The following is a 19,910-nucleotide window of genomic DNA, read 5'->3' as shown; positions in this document are numbered from 1 at the left end:
GGCCCGGGTTTGCATAGGTCCAGCTGAGACGTACTACTTAATTCATTCATATTTGCAACGACATTCGACGATCGTAAACTTCGTGCGATGGTCGTAAAGTACTGTCATACCCGAATGCAGTCTCAGGAAAGTTCAAAATTACGTTTATTTGAGGTTTCCAAGACAAAATTGTAGGATAATATTTCGGAGGGCAAAGCGGTACCCGGCAACTCAGCACAACTGGTTTGCAGGTGGAAAAGGTCGAAGTATAGATTCACATTATTAACTGTAATATTCTGGATCTCTAACTGCAGATTGCTTAAAGGAGGCTACAGGATTTCGTAAAAATAAAAAAATTGGATTTTTTTAAACAGTTTCTTGTGCTGTCAAACAATGGCATCGTTAAAATGCGCCTAGAGATAAAAAACAGGAAAGATATGTGTAGTACTCACAAACGCCACCGCCGTGTTTGACCTTGAAAATGGGGCCAACGGAAATGACGCTGAAATGCATTTATAAATCCGAGATTATGCGTATGAGAGAGAGAGAGAGAGAGAGAGAGAGAGAGAGAGAGAGATTAGACGATAAATAATAGTGTCGGTTAGGCCTAGTCCGTGACATAATGATTGGTTACGTGATGTGGATATACTTTCTTATGAACGTAACGTTGCATTGTCTGAAATATATAATTTTGGCTTAAATGTAGGATTATCTAGCGTGACTTCTAGATTCTTTGTGGGAATTTAAGACTGTGTGGACTCGAGTTTGAAATTCTGTGTAAGCTTTCGAGGTTTATCACACTTCTTGATTTTTAAGCGGGAATTTTTGCGGTAGTTTTGGGAATTTTGTAATGGAAATTGTGAGTATTTAATTGTAAATTAAGTAATTCTTGCAGGTATTAAACATCAGGAGAGAATTTTTGATCTTTTTGCAAAAAAGAAAAAAAAAATCAGGATTCTTGAAGGTAAGACTTCTTGGTGAGAATTGTCTTTCCTCATGTAGTACTACAGGAAATATGAAATAAATCCCTACATCAAATACTTTCAGTCTTAATAATAAATTTATTCCTTTCGTAACACCTGCAGTTTATTCACGTCTTGGTCGCTAGACCATGTTGAAGATGTTTTAGGGAACATAACAATAGACTCCAAGTGCTTTGTCACACAAGCCGGCTTCAACATTTGAGTAGTACAATGGAACATGCGTATGACGTTTCTTACAGTGATGCAAGAGAGAAGTTACAGAAGTGAACTTGATTTTTGCAGCCAGATTATAGGTCCATTTGTGGGTTATGATCATGCGAATAAATCATTGAATCACATGCTATTTTTGACAAGAGTTTGCAACCTCACGGAATCTATTCCTATTGTTGAAAGTGACTCGAAGAACTTACGAAGTTTCTAAAAGGGGATTTAGATCGCGAATCAGGTTAAGCGGGCTTCGTAATACAATCTCTGAACATTCACGTGTGTAGCTACCCATACATATGATTTTAACGGTCAGGGTTAAAGCATGAAAGTATTTGGAGGAAATGCACTTGGCAATTAAGTAAGCCAAACTAGCTACAAAGGCTGAACCCTGAATAGTACAAGCTTAGGTCACATTTCCGTCCGTTCAGTGGAGTGGCATATAAGCTTTGAAATAACGAACAGCTGACAAATGCGGCGGTGGATATCAAAGGAAAACAAGTTTTAAAAATATTTTGAGAGTTTTCTCAGCAGTTAAAATCGCTGTAATGTTACTACAGATACAACATCTACCAATCCTGTTAGGACTAGTACTATGCCTCGAACCAGCAATTTCTTTGTGAAGATAATGGAGAGAGAGAGAGAGAGAGAGAGAGAGAGAGAGAGAGAGAGAGAGAGAGAGAGAGGTGGGGCTCGGGGTTTAGGAGTTAGGGCCCCCCGCCCTCATACAGCAGCCTTGAGCTAAAGACAAGTGTTCAGAACACTTGATGAATCTGCTTGATATTAAGGTGAGGCACCAAAGGACGATTCTCGCTAAAAATTAGAGGTAATTTTGGTCGAAGGTGAATTCTATTAGTATAATTTTACTATTGAGGTAAAAGGTATATTGATGTAGGCCTGCAAATGTGTGAGAGAAGTTGACAAACTTAAAAGGAAAAGTGAGATTTGTAATAATGTGATATTAATATATTACATATCAAAAATGTCCAGTATACGCATGAAGAATCGACACCATATGTTGGTGATGCTGACTTATAGGTAGTAGGTGAAGTAACTTCAAGGTTGAAGACTTAATAGATAAACGGTACACTAGGACGGCCATGTAAACTGTTGGTGATGTAATCTGTTTTCACATATGCACTCGAAAATTAATTTGCCAGCTATTGCCAAGTGCTAGCACAGAAGAAGATCATGACAGTAGACTCAAGGACGCATCATCAACCATTATCACCAAGCCACAGGGTGAACTGAGAGTAGTACTAATCGGCCTAAAATCCAGCAGTTTTGTTGCTAAGTAGTTGTTTTTTTATATCTTCCTTAATCTGTGTGTGTTTTTTTTAAATGTACGCATCTTAATTATGAGGATATTGTTGCTCTGTTTACACACACGCACACGCACACACACACACATCGAAAATAGTTGTCAGTAGGTAACCAAATTAAACCAACTCCTTCGAGAGTACAAAGCCATGATACCGGGTAATTCCATCGTAATTCCAGGCGACCGAACCTTTTGATTCAGAATTCTTCGATCAGTTTCCATGGAGGGATGAATCGAAGCACTTCGATCAGAGTGTGCATTATGATAATGAAACCTACCGCTCGCTTCATATAGATACGCATCGAGATGAAGAGGAGAAATTCTATTATTCTAAAAGACTTGAGACCACTCCTGCAATCAGGGAAATCTGACGAAAAGCAATGGAATCTTCCTGCTGACAGAAATGCATGAAAAAGAGAAAAATACTTTCAAAACACAACACAGGGTGGTCGGAGAACTTCTTGGGTAAAGGATAAGGATACAGCAGGAATCTCTCTCTCTCTCTCTCTCTCGCTACGCTTATACGAGTCCAGTCTAGGTTCTGGTGCTGCCGAGTCGAGAGGTATCCGACAACGACAGCAACATTGTTTCCTCTCAGTTTATATAGTTCGAACGCTATAACAAAATTCGACATAGTGTGATGGTTTAGAGCAGTTGTCGCCTAATTAACGGTATGGTGTACTTTTTTATTTATTTAGTTTTGATAATGATAAATAGGGTTATGGTTTTATAATTACCTAAAAAAATGGTTAAACTTTGGGAAGCTGAAATAAGACGTGTGCAATATTACCTGAAAAAACGATTATTAGTGATTAGTGAATTACACGTACGCGTGAAATCCATTAAAAGATGAGGCAAGCTTGCAGGAAATATATTTTTTTCGTGACTAGGAGAAAAAACTTGAACTGAATGGGAATATGTATATATATACGGTAGTACATACGACAAATTACCATAATTTTGCAGTTTGATCGCCGTTTTCTAAGTTTGAAAAAGGGTAGGATAGGTTTAACACGGTCAGAGAGAGAGAGAGAGGAGAGAGAGAGAGAGAGAGAGAGAGAGCGTCGTCATAATAGCTTTTGCCTATACCTTTGCCCTAAGGGAGCAGTGCACATGTGTTTCAGAAGCATGCCCTGATTTCAGACGGTTTCGTGTGGTTCCAATAATGTTTTGTTACGCTAGATTTTTGTGCCATATTAAAGTTTATTTCTAGTTTGATGTTTTGTTAAATAAATTGTAATATTCCTCGCTTAGAATATTGTTTTTTTTTACATAATATTTAAATTATCATAGCTTAATAATATGCATTAACGCCCGAATCACAGCTTGTTTGATGGAAGGTGAACGAATCATTATCGTATTTTGTTTTATAAAGCAGATTTCCATCCTATAGGACGAATAAGTATCGGCGTTTATAGATAACTTCTAGGCTTTATTGCACATTGTGTATGTTTGCTGTTAATGAAAACGCATGACACTGCTTGTGATTTACTCCGTGAATTTAAACAAATATCAGTGTAAAGTCTTGGAAATAAAGTACAAAGACAACAACAACGTGGGCGTTTTAGGAACCACCGAAGCGTGACGAAACAGGAAATGACGCTGATAAAAACGAACTTCATTTACTCGGTTTTTGAACGAATGAAAATGGATAAATTTTTTATTCTTCGTATTTATCTAATTGTTTGGTTTGTTGAAGCGTTAGGTTGGTATAACAGTGTTATAGTTATCGTTTGCTCCTATTCAAGAGGTTCATTTTGTGGTGTAATTCTTAATTTTAAAAAAATTAGAAGTTGAATTTTATTTTTGTTTTATATATATATATATATATATAGATATATACTATATATATTATATATATACATACATATATATATATATTTTATTATATATATATATATATCTATATATATATATATATATATATATATAAGAGAGAGAGAGAGAGAGGTGAATAAAGTAACCTGTTGATTCCGTGGATATAGTACTTAGAGATAGAAAGAGAGAGAGAGAGAGAGAGAGAGAGAGCCCTACGCGAATAGAGGAAGTAACCTACAAAAATCTGACTACATGGATATACTTGAAAGAAAAATATGAGTGGCCATGACTGCATAATCAACTTGGGAGAGGTTTTCTAATATGCCAGAACAGGAAAATGCCCCAGGGCCAAGGTTGGCCCCCACCGGCAAGGAAAACAGTCGGGGTCAGACCCACTTGCTCAGGAAATATGTTGGCTTTCTCCTCTTCTGCCTCCTTATATTACGTCTGTGATTTTAGCCTTTGATTTGACTATAAGCTCCGTGAAACAGAGCAAACGAATAAGTAACCGACAAGGAAAGAAATATCTATTGAAATTTGGTAAAAAGTAGGCCTATGAGATTAAGAATTACAGTGGATGCTTAGCAAGTTATACGGAAACGTTTGGCTGAAAATGATAAATCTTTTATTATTAATTATTAAGAAGAAGCCGGGCTCCGTCAATACTAGCAGCTTCGTAGACCTACATTGTACGCTTATCCTTACCAAGTCGACGTCACGACGCTCACATAGCCTCATTGTACGCTTATCCTTACCAAGTCGACGTCACGACGCTCACATAGGCCTACATTGTAGTTCTGTTCTGCCGTAGAGGTTCTGTGTTTATTTCCTCCCTACGAAGGAACTTCATTCAAAACACTTCACTGATTTGCGTCTAAAACTTTGCACCGTCGTTTCACATTGTTTTCAATGTCACCAGTCTTGTAACTGGGATGTTTTCATTTTCACCAGTCTCGTAACTGTATGATGAACGTGCATTGTAATGATGCTTTTAATAACTATTACGAGACGTGAAAAAAAGATTGAAACCACATGACAAACATTATTTTAGAGGCAAAAAAGTGTTGAAAATGAAGTGCCTGCAACAGATAGTGTAGAACAGAAATGTGCATTTGTCTGTTTCAAGGTATAGATAAATATCAATAGACAATCATGCTAGATAAGGAAGAGCTATTATTATTATTATTATACTCTTCTTCTTGAAATGGTATTCTCATGTTGTACCAAGCAGTGACTGCTTGCATGCGCACCGATGATGTAGGTCTACCTTACCTTGACTTTTAGGATTATGCTAAACGTGTTCCCAGTTGCTAAGCGAGGCCTTGTAACTGATATATATATATATATATATATATATATATATATATATATATATATATATATATATATATTATATGGTCGTGTCTGTGCGTGACCTTAAGGTTATATTAATGCTGTCTCACTTTCTCTCTCGTTTGAGCTATGTTACTTTAGTCTCTCTCTCTCTCTCTCTCTCTCTCTCTCTCTCTCTCTCTCTCTCTGTGTCTCTCTGTCTCTCTGTCTGTCTCTCTCTCTCTCTCTCACCTTGGGTTTATTGATGTCCTTCTCGCCTTTTCTTACCTTCGTTCGATCTCGGTTACCTTACCCTAAAAATTGAGTACGTCTCTTTCTCTCTCTCTCTCTTAGATAATTTTATGTTTGGCAACTGGGCGATTGTATAGCAAAGTTTGCCTTCCTCCGGCGCTAGTCTGTCAACAGTTTGCCATCCAGTGACTGTAGTATTCACTGAATGAATTTATATGTTTCACAACTTAGAGTGTGATGTTATATTGATTTGTTAAATTAAGTCTACCTTAGTTTAACCAGACCGAAGGATTAGATATTTTCACTTGGCCAGGAACCAATTGGTTATACTTAGCAACGGGCCTACAGCTTATTGTGGGATCTGAACCACGTTATATGACAAGCAGCGTGGAGCGAACTCGTACTGCCAAATTGATAGACGGGGTTTATTGATTTGCAAATGAAAATTCGCGTATTCTTAGTGAATGAGTTTCCTTAAGTAGGTTTGAAACCAAGAGCTATTTAAATCTGTATAAATGACAATGATAATAATTATGATAACCCACAACTCCATTTCCTTTTTATTAGTTTTTCTGTTTATTTTCTACATGTATTATTTCGGCCCCTACTCTGCTGACTTTGAGGATAATATAACTTTTTCGAAGTTACAAATCGCTCGGTCTAGTCTGTTCGGTATCTGGATAAGTAACCAACGGGAAATGCCAAGATCCGTCAGCGCATACGCCTCTCGAACATCTCCTCGGGTAGAGGTTGGGTCTCGCAACCTCATCCCTATTTGAAGGAGGAAAATGCATATGATGTCAAAAGAAGCATGTATATTTATATAACTACTTTTATGTTTATTTATATAAATACTTTTATGTATTTGTATATGAATACTATTATTTATATTTACATAAATACTTTTGTATATATTTATATAAATACTGTTATGTATATTTAGTACATGAATACTTTTATTTACATTTATATAAATACTTTTATGTATATTTTTATAACTACTTTTATGTATAATTATATAAATACTTTTATGTATATTTATAAAAATACTTTTATGTATATTTATATAAATACTGTTATGTATATTTAGTATATAAATACTTTTATGTATATTTATATATATACTTTTATGTCATATATAATACTTTTGGTATTTTTTATTTTTTATAACTACTTTTAGTGTTTGTACATAAAGTTAGTTATAAAAATATCATAACAGTAGTTATACAAAGATAAACAAAATTATTTAATTTATATTTATATAAATACGTTTATGCATATATATAGTATATAGTATATATTATATATATAATAATCTATCTATATATATATTATATATATATATAAATATCTATATATATCATATATATATAATAATATATATATATATTATATATATATATAGATTATATATATATATATATATTTATATAGTATATATATATATTAATATAAATATATAATCATTAGAATGTATTACATGTTGTTACCATCCTGATAGCTCAGCAATGACTAGCGTTACCAAAGTAGTAGATCGATGACCTTTGAAATAACTGAATTAAGTGACCCATTTACCGGTCATTCATTGCCCTCGATGCTGCTCGAACCCTAGTCGCAGTGCCCCGTGGGGGGTTAGTGCCATCAGTGTACCCCATTCGGTGCAACGTAGGCATTTCTTTAAGGTTCTTTGCAATTATTTTCACTCCTTTTACTGTACCTCCGTTCATATTCTCCTTCTTCCATCTTACTGTCCACCCTCTCGTAATGATTCATTAGTGCAACTGCTTTGAGGTTTTCCTCCTGTTACACCTTTCAAACCTTTTACTCTCAATTTCCGTTTCAGCGCTGAATCGCCTTAGTTGCCCCAGTGCTTGGCTCAGTGCCAGAAATCTTTATGAATAATAATAAAAAAAACCTAGTGCGGTGTGGATGGAGAAGAACTTGGAGCATAAACTCTCATCTTAAAAAAAAAAGAGACAAAGGTCAATTGCGAAAGAATTAATGTGTCATTAAGTAAGCCATATGCCCGAGCAGGCTCGCTGGCGTAAAATTGGTGTCTTATCATTCAATCAGCAATGTCTCTCGTGGTATTGATGACAAGAAACGCTTTCCCAGACGCAGAACTCGATCGTTTTGTTTTGATTTGAGTCACGGCTGTTTCGACACTTTCTTCCACGATGGATCCAATATTTATTCTCTGGACATGCCTCATTATTGTTTTTCTTTCACTAAAGTCTTGGCAGATGTTTGCAATTTTTTTTTTATTCTCAGTTTTGTTCCGCGTTATGTCTATACTTGGTGTAACGTATTCTCAGTCAGGTCCGCATCATGGCTACTTAGTGCTGTCTGCTTTCAGAGTTGCTCCCTATCTTGGCTACTTATTGCTCAGTATTCTCACTTGTCACCATCATGACTACTGGATATTAGTTATTCTTAGTTTTGCCTTGTCGTAGCTATTTGTTGCTACATACTCTCAGAGTTGTCCCCATCACAGTTGTTTATTGCTGTGTATTCTCACAATTGTCCCCATCATGACTACTGGATGTTATCTATTCTTAGCCTTGCCTTGTCGTAGCTATTTATTGCTACATAAACTCAGAGTTATCCCCATCATAGCTATTTATTGTTACATAAACTCAGAGTTATCCCCATCATAGCTTTTTATTGCTACATAAACTCAGAGTTATCCCCATCATAGCTATTTATTGATACATAATCTCAAAGTTGTCCCCATCATAGCTATTTATTGATACATAAATTCAGAGTTATCTCCATCATAGCTATTTATTGCTACATAAACTCAGAGCTATCCCCATCGTAGCTATTTATTGCTACAGAAACTCAGAGTTATCCCCATCATAGCTATTTATTGCTACATAAACTCATCCCCATCATAGCTTTTTATTGCTACTTAAACTCGGAGTTGTCCCCATCATAGCTATTTATTGCTACATAAACTCAGAGCTATCCCCATCATAGCTATTTATTGCTACATAAACTCGGAGTTGTCCCCTTCATAGCTATTTATTGCTACATAAACTCAGAGTTATCCCCATCATAGCTATTTATTGTTACATAAACTCAGAGTTATCCCCATCATAGCTATTTATTGCTACATAAACTCGGAGTTGTCCCCATCATAGCTATTTATTGCTACATAAACTCGGAGTTGTCCTGGTTTTGCCTTGTCATAGCTATTTATTGCTACATAAACTCAGAGTTATCCACATCATAGCTATTTATTGCTACTTAAACTCAGAGTTATCCCCATCATAGCTATTTATTGCTACATAAACTCAGAGTTATCCACATCATAGCTATTTATTGCTACATAAACTCAGTTATCCCCATCATAGCTATTTATTGCTACATAAACTCAGAGTTATCCACATCATAGCTATTTATTGCTACATAAACTCAGAGTTATCCCCATCAGAGCTATTTATTGTTACGTATTCTCACAATTGTCCCCATCTGACTACTGGATGTGATCTGTTCCTAGGTTTGCCTTGTCATAGCTATTTATTGCTACATAAACTCGGAGCTATCCCCATCATAGCTATTTATTGCTACATAAACTCGGAGTTGTCCCCATCATAGCTATTTATTGGTACGTATTGTCCCATCGTGAGCATTGGATGCTATCTGTTCTTGCTGTCGCCACCAGCCTTCGCTGTTTCGTGCTCCCATCTAAGGTCTGCCTCGAATCGCGGCAATTTGATTCATCACCAGAGCTTTGATATTACTCAGCGTGAACTCAGGAAGTCAAATTAGCAATCTAGACTTCCTAAATTAGCACTCATGACTTCCTGGTTTCCACGCCGAGTGAAATGTGGTGCGGAAAGGTGTGAAAACCTCCCGTTTATTTATTTATTTATTTATTTTTTTGTGATGTTGTGCCTATATAGAAAGTTCATCGGTTTGTTGGGCGTATAGTGAATGAGATTCCTTTCGGTTAACAGTGCTATCAGATGCTTGAGAAGATGGAAGTTTTGTGTGTGTGTGTGAGAGAGAGAGAGAGAGAGAGAAACATGTTGGCATCTCACATTAGCAAGTAACTCCACTTCTCTCATTTTATTTTCGTCTTTTTGTCACATTATTATTATTATTATTATTATTATTATTATTATTATTATTATTATTATTATTATTATTATTCTCTAAAGGGTAAACAAATATAATATACTTGATAGCAATGTAACTGCAATGAAAACATATTCATATATATATATATATATATATATATATATATATAATATATATATATATATATATATAAACATATTTATATATCCTTAAATCCACGGTAGAAAGGTAAGTGAAACAGGGACTTGGAACAAGTACTTTCGTAGTATATTCTACATTTTTGAGTTCACTCTGAATATAATTGAAGTTGACTGACCCCTATATACAAAAATAGAAAGAGGGGTCGGGGTTACAGTTTGTTAATCTGGGTGGTGTGCTCTTTAAGCAAAAGAGATAAGGAAAGAGGATCAAGGTATAATCCAGGATGGACATTTAAAATCCTAATTGACGTGGCTTCAATAAAAATGGACTCCAACGGACTCCTTTTTCGATGATCTTTGTCCCTGCAGATTATCGCTGAATTATCCCAGTTAACAGCATGGCCTGGCTTAAGCCAATGATCTGCAATGCCAATATTTGTTGATTCTCTTGCTATGGCATATTTGTGCTGAGGGCATCTCACATTTAGTTTCTTAGGAAATTGCCCAATATAAATCTTATTACATTCTCTACAAGGAATACTGTATACAATATTGCTTGAATTTGGCGAGCTATTTTTAATTAGTTTATTTCTCAAAATATTGTTATATTCAAATACTAAGTTAATAACAATTATTTTTAAAATGGGTACAGCTGGAATGATATTAGGATGATGGTACATTGAGAATATTCTTAAATTCTTGGTTAATACTGGGTGTTTTGTAATTTGTCTTTATGGCTTTCTTTTTACAAAGTTCCAAAAAATATGGAGGTTAACCTGATGAATCTCCCATTTTATCAATAATTTTATATATATTAATATTTTGAAAAATAAACTAATTAAGAATGGTCTGCCAAATTCAAACAATAGTGTATACAGTATTCCTTGTAAAGAATGTAATTAAGATTTATATTGGGCAAACTTCAAAAGAACTAAAGGTAAAATGCTCTTAGCACAAAGATGCCATATCAAGAGGATTAACAAATAATGGCAGTGCGGATCATTGTCTTAAGCCAGGCCATGTTTTTAACTGGATAATTCAGCGATAATCTGCAGGGCCAAAGATCCACCGAAAAAGGAATCAGTTGGAGTCCATTTTTATTAAAGCCATGTCAAGAAGGATTTTAAATGTCCATCCTGGATTATACTTTGATCGTCTTTCCTTATCTTTTTTGCTTAAAGAACGCGCCAACTAGATTAACAAACTGTAACCCTGCCCCCTCTTTCTGTTTTTGTATATAAAGGTCTGTCAACTTCTACTATATTCAGTGTGGACTTGAAATTGTAGAATATACTACGAAAGTACTTGTTCCAAGTCCCTGCTTCACTTACATTTCTACTGTGGATTTAAGTATATTCTCAAGTACGTGTTCCTTTGTGCAACATTGGATATGTATGTATATAATTATATATATATAATATCTATATATATATATATATATATATATTATATATATATATATATATGCTGGTGTATATATTTTGTGTTTGTGTATAAAATAACTAAGCTTCATTTCGCTCACAATAATTTATTTTTTCATTTTGTGATTTGAACATAAACAGTTCAGTAGTTTATGGTATTTTTGCACACCTGTGAATATTGTATACCGTTCATATGAGCGAAGCGATTTAAACACCCGTTCAGTAAAGAACTCCGCTTGTTGTAGCTCGTATCTTGTATAGTACCTATTGTCACCCTTCCTTATTATTCGCATCTTGATCAAAGCTGGCTCTTGTGATTCCAGGTAACTGGAAACCTGTGACAAGAAACTAACTTCCTGGAGAGGAATAATGCGAATTTACAAAGAATAATTTCTGGTGGATATTTTTTTAGATTAGTTTTCTATATATGAATTTCATCTCATCACCGTGATTCATATACATGCATTAAGCTAATGTAACAGCTTATGCCTCACTTGTTGGCCTGGTCGGTAAAAATGTCCCTGAGGTCCTGATTTCTCCTATGTGCGCTGGTTTGAAATCACGAGAGGACGAAGTTTTTATCAACTAAAGAATTTTCCTTCAGTTAACATATACAAAATCATATTAATTCCGAGGTAGAGCGAATTGGGTATTGAAGGACATTTGTAGCTTATGCATATATATATATATATATATATATATATATATATATATATATTATATATATATATATACGTATATAGTATATATATATACATGTATATATATATGCATCCATATATATTAAACTTTATCACTTGGATAGTTGTTCTTACATTAATATATTTGATAACAGGACCTCATTTTGAGAGGATGGTATCTGACGGAGTTTTTCTATTAGAAGAAAATTTGTTCTCATAGAAACACCTTTCCACGGACTGCTTTTGATATTTTTGTGGATAATCTCTGAATTGATTTCTAGTGCACCAGCCCCAGGAGATTTCCACCTGTGTAACTGGTTAATCATTCTCTTTTTCACGGCCCAAAATGGTGAGTGTCATGTTAACTGCTAAAAATCCCTAAGAAGTGAATGCAAAGGAGATATTTTTTAGAATATTCACCAACAAATAGGCACCAGGATCTCTCCTATTTTCTCCATGTTTATGTTTGATCATTTTCCTTCTTCTGCAGATGAGTGTCAACCAGAAGGGAGTGGTGATGTCCGCTCTGGCGGCAGCCGTGGGTCTCTTGGTGGGTGGGCTGATCGGCCATTTTGGCACTCCCACATCCTCCTCAATCATGACCATTCCGGAGGAAGACCAGCAGAAAATAATGTACGTAAATGAGACGACGAGCAATCATTAATGTTGTTTCTCCTTCTCTTCATAGTTTTGTTCCTTGGGGACACCAGAAACGCAACAGGAAAGGGAATGTCTGCTTTTGGTCGGGTGGGGGACTAACATAACCTAACCTAGCCTAATCTTAGTTAAGTTTCACTATCATGACCTGACTTTCATTGCCGGATCTATTCTAGGCTTACCTTACTTAGCATAAAATTATGTTTCATATTATTTAACATAAACGCTTTTCAGTTTTACCTAACCTAACCTTAGTTAAGTTTCCCTAACATGACCTGACTTTCATTGCTGGATCTATTCTAGGGTTACCTTATTTGGCCTGAAATTACGTTTCATATTATTTAACCTAAAAACTTTTCAGTTTTACCTAACCTAACCTTAGTTAAGTTTCCCTAACATGACCTGACTTTCATTGCTGGATCTATTCTAGGGTTACCTTATTTGGCCTGAAATTACGTTTCATATTATTTAACCTAAAAACTTTTCAGTTTTACCTAATCTAACCAACGTAACCTAACCTAACCTTAGTTAAGTTTCCCTAACATGACCTAACTTTCATTGCCGAATCTATTCTAGGCTTATCTTACTTAACCTGAAATTACGTTCTATATTATTGAATCTAAATGCGTTTTAGTTTTACCTAAGCTAACCTAACCTAACCTTAGTTAAGTTTTCCTAACATGACCTAACTTTCATTGCCGAATCGATTCTAGGTTTACTTAGCCAGAAATTACGTTTCATAATATTTAACCTAAACGATTTTTAGTATTACCTAACCTAACCTAGTTCCAACGAAAGTATAAAAGGCCTTTACTATGCAGCCTAGACAAATATATTTTTAGGTATATGTCTAAAAATTCAGCAACAATGTAGTTGGTCAGTTAGACCCTTCCTAATAGAGAAAGTCCCCCCCTAAAGTTAAACCTAAGACGGAAAATCTTTTAACCATTTCGTTTATCCTTGTTGTCATACCCCAGGTCTGGGCTAGACCGGGGTATCACATCGGCTGTTCCGTTGTTCTCTTTGCCGAGATTTCTGCTTCATGTCTGTGAACTGTACTAGGACTTGTGAAAGCTGAATCCTGTGGGATAAATGTAGTCTTTGAAGGATAATGATGGTAGAATGTAATGCTCCCATGGCTTTGATGAAAATATTTCTTTTGTGACTGTGCAAGACCAGAACTTGCTTTCATGATAGTCATGAGTATTGCTTAAGAAATTTCTCAGGTAATATGCAGTGGTGTTTTGTTGATACTGTATATATATATATATATATATATATATACATATATATATATAGATTATATATATATATATATATATATATGTGTGTGTGTGTGTGTGTGTGTGTGTGTGTGTATCAGAGTGAGAGAGAGATAGAGAGACTCAAAATCTCACAGTAATTATTATCCATGAGGACAGACGTTGCCTTTGCAATATTGCAGGTTGCTATTGAATCTTAGATTCTTTGTTGATCCGTTCTCTATGTTCTTTTGTTCACCTGTTCTTTTGTTATGCCCCCCAAAAAAAAGTGGTCAGTGGGTGACGGGCGAACATTGTTACTTAATATTACTCTCTCTCTCTCTCTCTCTAAGACATTCCTCTTCTGTCTCTCTCATCATCGTCTCTCTCTCTCTCTTCATTCTTTTTTTTTGTTCTTGTCTCTCTTTCTCTCTTCTTCTCTCTCTAACTTCCTCTCTCTCTCTCTCTCTCTCTCTCTCTAACATTCCTCTTCCTGTCTCTCTCTCTCTCTCATTCATCTTTTTTTCTCTCTCATTCATCTTTTCTCTCTTTTTAACATTCCCCCTCCTCTCTCTCTCTCTCTCTCTCTCTACCCAGATGCAATTTATTCATCATATAATTCGTCTGTCAAATCTCTAGTATCGCCATTCGAATGATAATGAGTCAATAATTGGGATAATCTGCCTTCATTGTTGAAATTATTATTAAATTGTATCTATGTTTCCGGTTTCTCGTTATATTGTCGCGGGAGGATTTTTCCCCACCATGACATTACGATACGAGAATAATAATACTAGGTACTACTATACATATTCACTGTTGTCAGTCTTCTTGCCTGAAGACAGGAGTCGGAGAATGGTACTGTGTCATAGCTGACACGGTGGGTATGAAGACGACTAATGACCTTTACGCTGCCTGGGAATTAGGGTAGGTCTGTCCTACCTGCTATGACATGATATTCCTTGTGTGTATGGGTCTTATTACTGATGAGGCCAGGTGATGTCTTCCCACTGGGAGGCAGTTGAAGTGTTGATTTCCATTTTAGGGGTATTGAAGAAAATTCCAGGTACTCAGCTTGTTTCTTTATTACCCATTACATCATGCCAAATTTCTACCAGGCCTAGTCTCCTGGACTTGGTTAATTTACCTAGTCTTCAAAACTCCTGGACTAGATCTCTGGACTAGATCCCTTGACTAGATCCCTTTCAAGGGATAGATAATAATTTGTTCTTAATAACTTGGTAAAATAGCCAAAATGAAAAGGTGGACCGGCTGACGTCGTTCTTCCCCCTTGAGAGCCTTCGTGATCCTTACATGTGTCTTTTAGTGTTACCAAAATGCAGACGAAAGATTCAGGGCAGCGCTCCCATACTGAGTGAAAGATAAACAAAACAGAGGACTGGCTACACTGCCACACACTCGTGTCCACAACCAAAACGAAAACAATTTTCAGTTCCAATCACTTTTACAACAGCAGTGTAAAGATATTAGAGGAGGATGATGAATCAATTCCTAAATAAATCACTAATAATTAAAGGAATATTTTTCCCATTACAATATGCTCCGTTGTCATTGGGTTTCACCTGAATATGTATATATGTATATATATATTATATATATATATATATATATCTATACATATATATACATACACAACACACACACACACACACACACACATATATATATATATATATATATATATATATATATATATATATATATATTAAATCTAAGAATTTTGTATATTCTTAGCAGCCTGCTAACAAGCTAATACATATAGCTACTATGAATAATAATAATAATAATAATAATAATAATAATAATAATAATAATAATAATAATAATAATGCCATGCAGACTTCACAGAATAGGATGTCTAGATGTCTAGGTATGGTAAAAGTGAGGTGATTTTAAATAAGTCTTCGTTGTGTTCGACTTTTCACAATATTAATTTTTTTTATAAATGTGTCAGAATTCGTATCTCGTCTCCTTGAAATAAAAATAATGAAATCGAGATAAAATTTATATATAATTATAATAATGATAACAAACATACAGAGAAGAAGAAGAAGAAGAAGAAGAAAACATTTACTACATGCATCCGTCCGCACACGTCATTTAAAAAAATAAAAATGAAACTACGCAGAACTGGTTCTAGGACTAATGGTGATGTATTTGAATGTGGCCCTAATCTGCATGAAAATACATATATATGCTAACTTTTAGACTTCCTTTTCAACTGCTGAGTCGCCTCGTTAACGAACACCTGCTCCGAGGGTGTAATTATACCTAAATGACTCGCTAATTAATGCAGGTATTACACCAAACACTGACACACCTCTGCAGGTGTGGAAGACTGTAATGAATATATTTTTATGTATCTTTCGCATTTAGAGCTTTTGGCCAAAAATGCGTTTATCACCTTCATACGTTATCAGTGCAAGAATCCCACATCAGGTCCGCAAATGTTGCCAACTCGAGGTTCTGAAAGCGTTTGGATAGTCCCTTTACTATTCAGTACCAGATTATTGTACTTTCTACAGTCTACTGTGTTTCCTGGATAGTCGACTTAATTTATTCTGCTTGAAACTTTGCCGTTTTAGCCTCTGAACTGAAATTTCTATCTCGCTCCACACCTTTTGAGAGTCAAGCTGTTCAATCCAAAACAAGACATAGTACTAGTACCTACTATTAGTAGTAATGAAGATACATCTCTGGAACGGCCTTACCTAACACTACTACTGCTGTTGCTTGCTTCTAAGGCTTCCCATTGCAAGCAGTGTCTTGGTATCTTTACGAATTACTGAATATTTTACAAACTGAACTGTTATTTTTTTTATCTCTATTAATCGAGAATAACGCTTAGTACTAGGAGTAGCGGTAGCAGTAGTGAGGATTTATCTTTGGAACGGTTGAACATTAAGATTGCGTGAGTTATGGTTCCTAGAGCAGCCCGTTACAATGTTTGCGTCTATGGAGGCCCTGTAACACGGTAAATTGGTGTTAGGGGTCGGGGTATATGTTATGGGGGTTGCTAGGAGGAGCGTAGGAAGTAGGGTTGGGGTGAAGTTTGTGGTGAAGTTGGTGCTAGTCTCACTATTCCTGGAGGGTCGGGTATGTTAGCAAACCCCTCCAGGGGAGGTAAGACTAGCAACCACAGGCTTTACCTCCCGATGTCGTTTCTTCGCCTCAAGCTGAATTGCGGCTATGTGTCATTTTAGTATTCTGTTAATCCACCCGTCTGGAGCATTATACAATATCTTCACGCCGAGAATAATAATGGCTTTCCCTTTGAGGGTTGGATGATCCTGCGTAAAAAAGTATAACTTTTCTGGCGCGAGATGTGATTTTTTTTTATAGTGCTATGCGTCTCTCTCTTCTTTCCCACACAAGTGTTGGGTGGGGGGGGGGGGGCGTGGGGGAGTTGATGTCTAGGGGGTGTATAGGCCAACCCCCCCCCCGCCCTTAAAGGCCATTTTCGAAGTCCTCAGTCTAACTGTTTCTTCGGTGACTGATTAAAACTAATTCAGTCTAATTAGAAATAAACCTTTTCCTGTCCCGCCCATGTTGATTTATTTAGCATATATTTATAGTGGATATATACGGCTAACTTAGAGTTGAAGTTTATTATTATTATTATTATTATTATTATTATTATTATTATTATTATTATTATTATTATTATTATTATTAATGCGAAAACGAGACAAAGAGACAAGAAAAAAAGAATAGGTCGAAATTTTGATGAAAGTGAAAAATTAGATATATAAATATAAATGAATTGACATTTTAAACTATAGTAACTTGTATGTATATAGTACGTATAAGTGAACACCACAGGAAGCCAAGAGGCAGAAGGTCATTTATATATATATAATATATATATATATGGTTATATATACTAATCTATCTATATATATATATATATATATATATATATATATATATATATATGTGTGTGTGTGTGTGTGTGTGTGTGTGTGTGTGTGTGTGTTATTCATTAAGCCCTAACAAGGAAAATAGGTATATACTACCATTTTCTCCATCCTATCGCCTTCCATTCTTTCCGTATAGCCAAACCATCTGACAACGCTGGGATCCAACCTTGGTCATACACCAACCCCTCCACTATTGCCTATCTCACCATTACTCACTCTCTTGGTTCTTCTTGAGTCATGTATACTGTACAAACAAGTAATTTAAACTCCTTTCTGTCTTTCGTTACAATTCAACATCCACGCGTAACTTCCATAAAGGAGAGTTGGCTCAGCTATCCTTTTATACAGTCATATACCTTGCAGACAGAGGTACTCCAGTCTTTACTTCTGTGTTCTGTTCGTCCTCTGCTACTTATTGATATATATATATGCCCTATTTTCTCTGTCAAAATACTAACATTCATCAACCATACACGTTATGAGTCTCTCTCTCTCTCTCTCTCTCTCTCTCTCTCTCTCTCTCTCTCTTTGTATTCATGAGCTCTGGGTCTGTGCCAAGATAAATAATAGTACTAGTAACAGAAATTAATGATTGCATTTTTTCATGAACTACTCTGGCGTTACGAAACTTGTGCTGTATAGTGACTTAGTGATAGTTAATACAGCATTTTGGTAAAAAAAAAATACAAGTTTGCTGAACAGAGTAACCAAAAACAATACGTCCATGGCCAGGTCAGAAGCACATTATGACTGCTCACTGACATAGATCAACATCAAAATAACATTGTTAGTCCTAGGAAAGGCCAGGAGTAAAAGCATTTTTCTAAATGCACACAGAAAGAGAGAGAGAGAGAGAGAGAGAGAGAGAGAGAGAGAGATTTATAATTGCTGCTATCTATTCATATTCATGTGTAAATGCAATGATCCGTTCACTAAGTTTAGATTTATCAGTATAAAAGTTTAGTGGGACGAGATACGTTGCTGCCAAATGTACGACGATTCCAACACAGCACTATTCTGGAATTTTAGCATATCTCTACACTACAGACATTGTCCTTGAGTATATCGTAATTTATGAAAGCACGAAGGCCTCGGATAACTGTTATAAACTGGAAGATAAACAGTCAAAGATAAAAACTACAAAACAAAGCAATCAATATTTATTGCCTTTTTATGTCTTTATGTCCTGTATTACATCCCACGATCATGATTCATAAATAAGTTCTATGTCAGCCTGCATCGGGGTGTTAAGAGGTCTTCGTATCTTAATAACATTTATGATATATTTAAAGCCAATGTATAGTGAAAAGAGATATTGTAAATTAGGATATCCTAAACGTTTCAAAGTATAGTGGTCTTTGATATATCATCGTGCATCTGGCAGCAGCTTACAACGTCGCGCAAGCTATGCTTGTATTGCTGAATTAATGTAGACTAAATGATTCGTTACATTTATCATGAAAAAGTCATTGTAAATCTCTCTCTCTCTCTCTCTCTCTCTCTCTCTCTCTCCGTGCGTGTGTGTGGGAAAGCTCATTTCTCATCTCTCTCAACAGACTCGTCGACAAGCTCGTGACCGACAAATGGACGAAAGAAGTCGACCTGAAACAGCGGATGATCAACCTCGTCGACACGTCGAACCTCAGAGAGAACCTTAGGTAAGATTGATTGATTGATTGTGAAGTTATCTAGCACCTCAGGTAGAACCAGAGCGAATGCTCCATTTTAGAATCAAATTGTCTAGGCCTATGTGATATGGTTGACTTTTTTTATTTTATTTTTATATTTTTTTAACTTTCTGCTTAGGTGCTGGGACGTCTAAAGTGCTCTAAAATTATGTTTGTGAATCCTTAAAAAGTATAGTTAGGAATTCTTA

At 35.6% G+C, this 19,910-nt stretch overlaps 1 protein-coding gene across 1 annotated transcript in view; it reads left to right on the top strand.

Moving 5' to 3' along the window:
- Positions 1–3,000: 3,000 nt before the first annotated feature.
- Positions 3,001–19,910, top strand: part of LOC135218396 (N-acetylated-alpha-linked acidic dipeptidase 2-like) — a 35,007-nt gene continuing 18,097 nt past the window's right edge. The window contains exons 1-3 of the mRNA XM_064254694.1: positions 3,001–3,158; positions 12,686–12,828; positions 19,591–19,692. Of these exons, the coding sequence (XP_064110764.1) occupies positions 12,686–12,828; positions 19,591–19,692 (245 nt within the window). The 5' untranslated portion in view covers positions 3,001–3,158. The remainder of the gene's footprint in view (positions 3,159–12,685; positions 12,829–19,590; positions 19,693–19,910) is intronic.

Source organism: Macrobrachium nipponense, chromosome 9 (genome assembly GCF_015104395.2).
Source record: "Macrobrachium nipponense isolate FS-2020 chromosome 9, ASM1510439v2, whole genome shotgun sequence".
In the NCBI taxonomy this organism is placed as follows: Eukaryota; Metazoa; Arthropoda; class Malacostraca; order Decapoda; family Palaemonidae; genus Macrobrachium; species Macrobrachium nipponense.
This window is presented reverse-complemented; position numbering and strand designations above follow the sequence as displayed.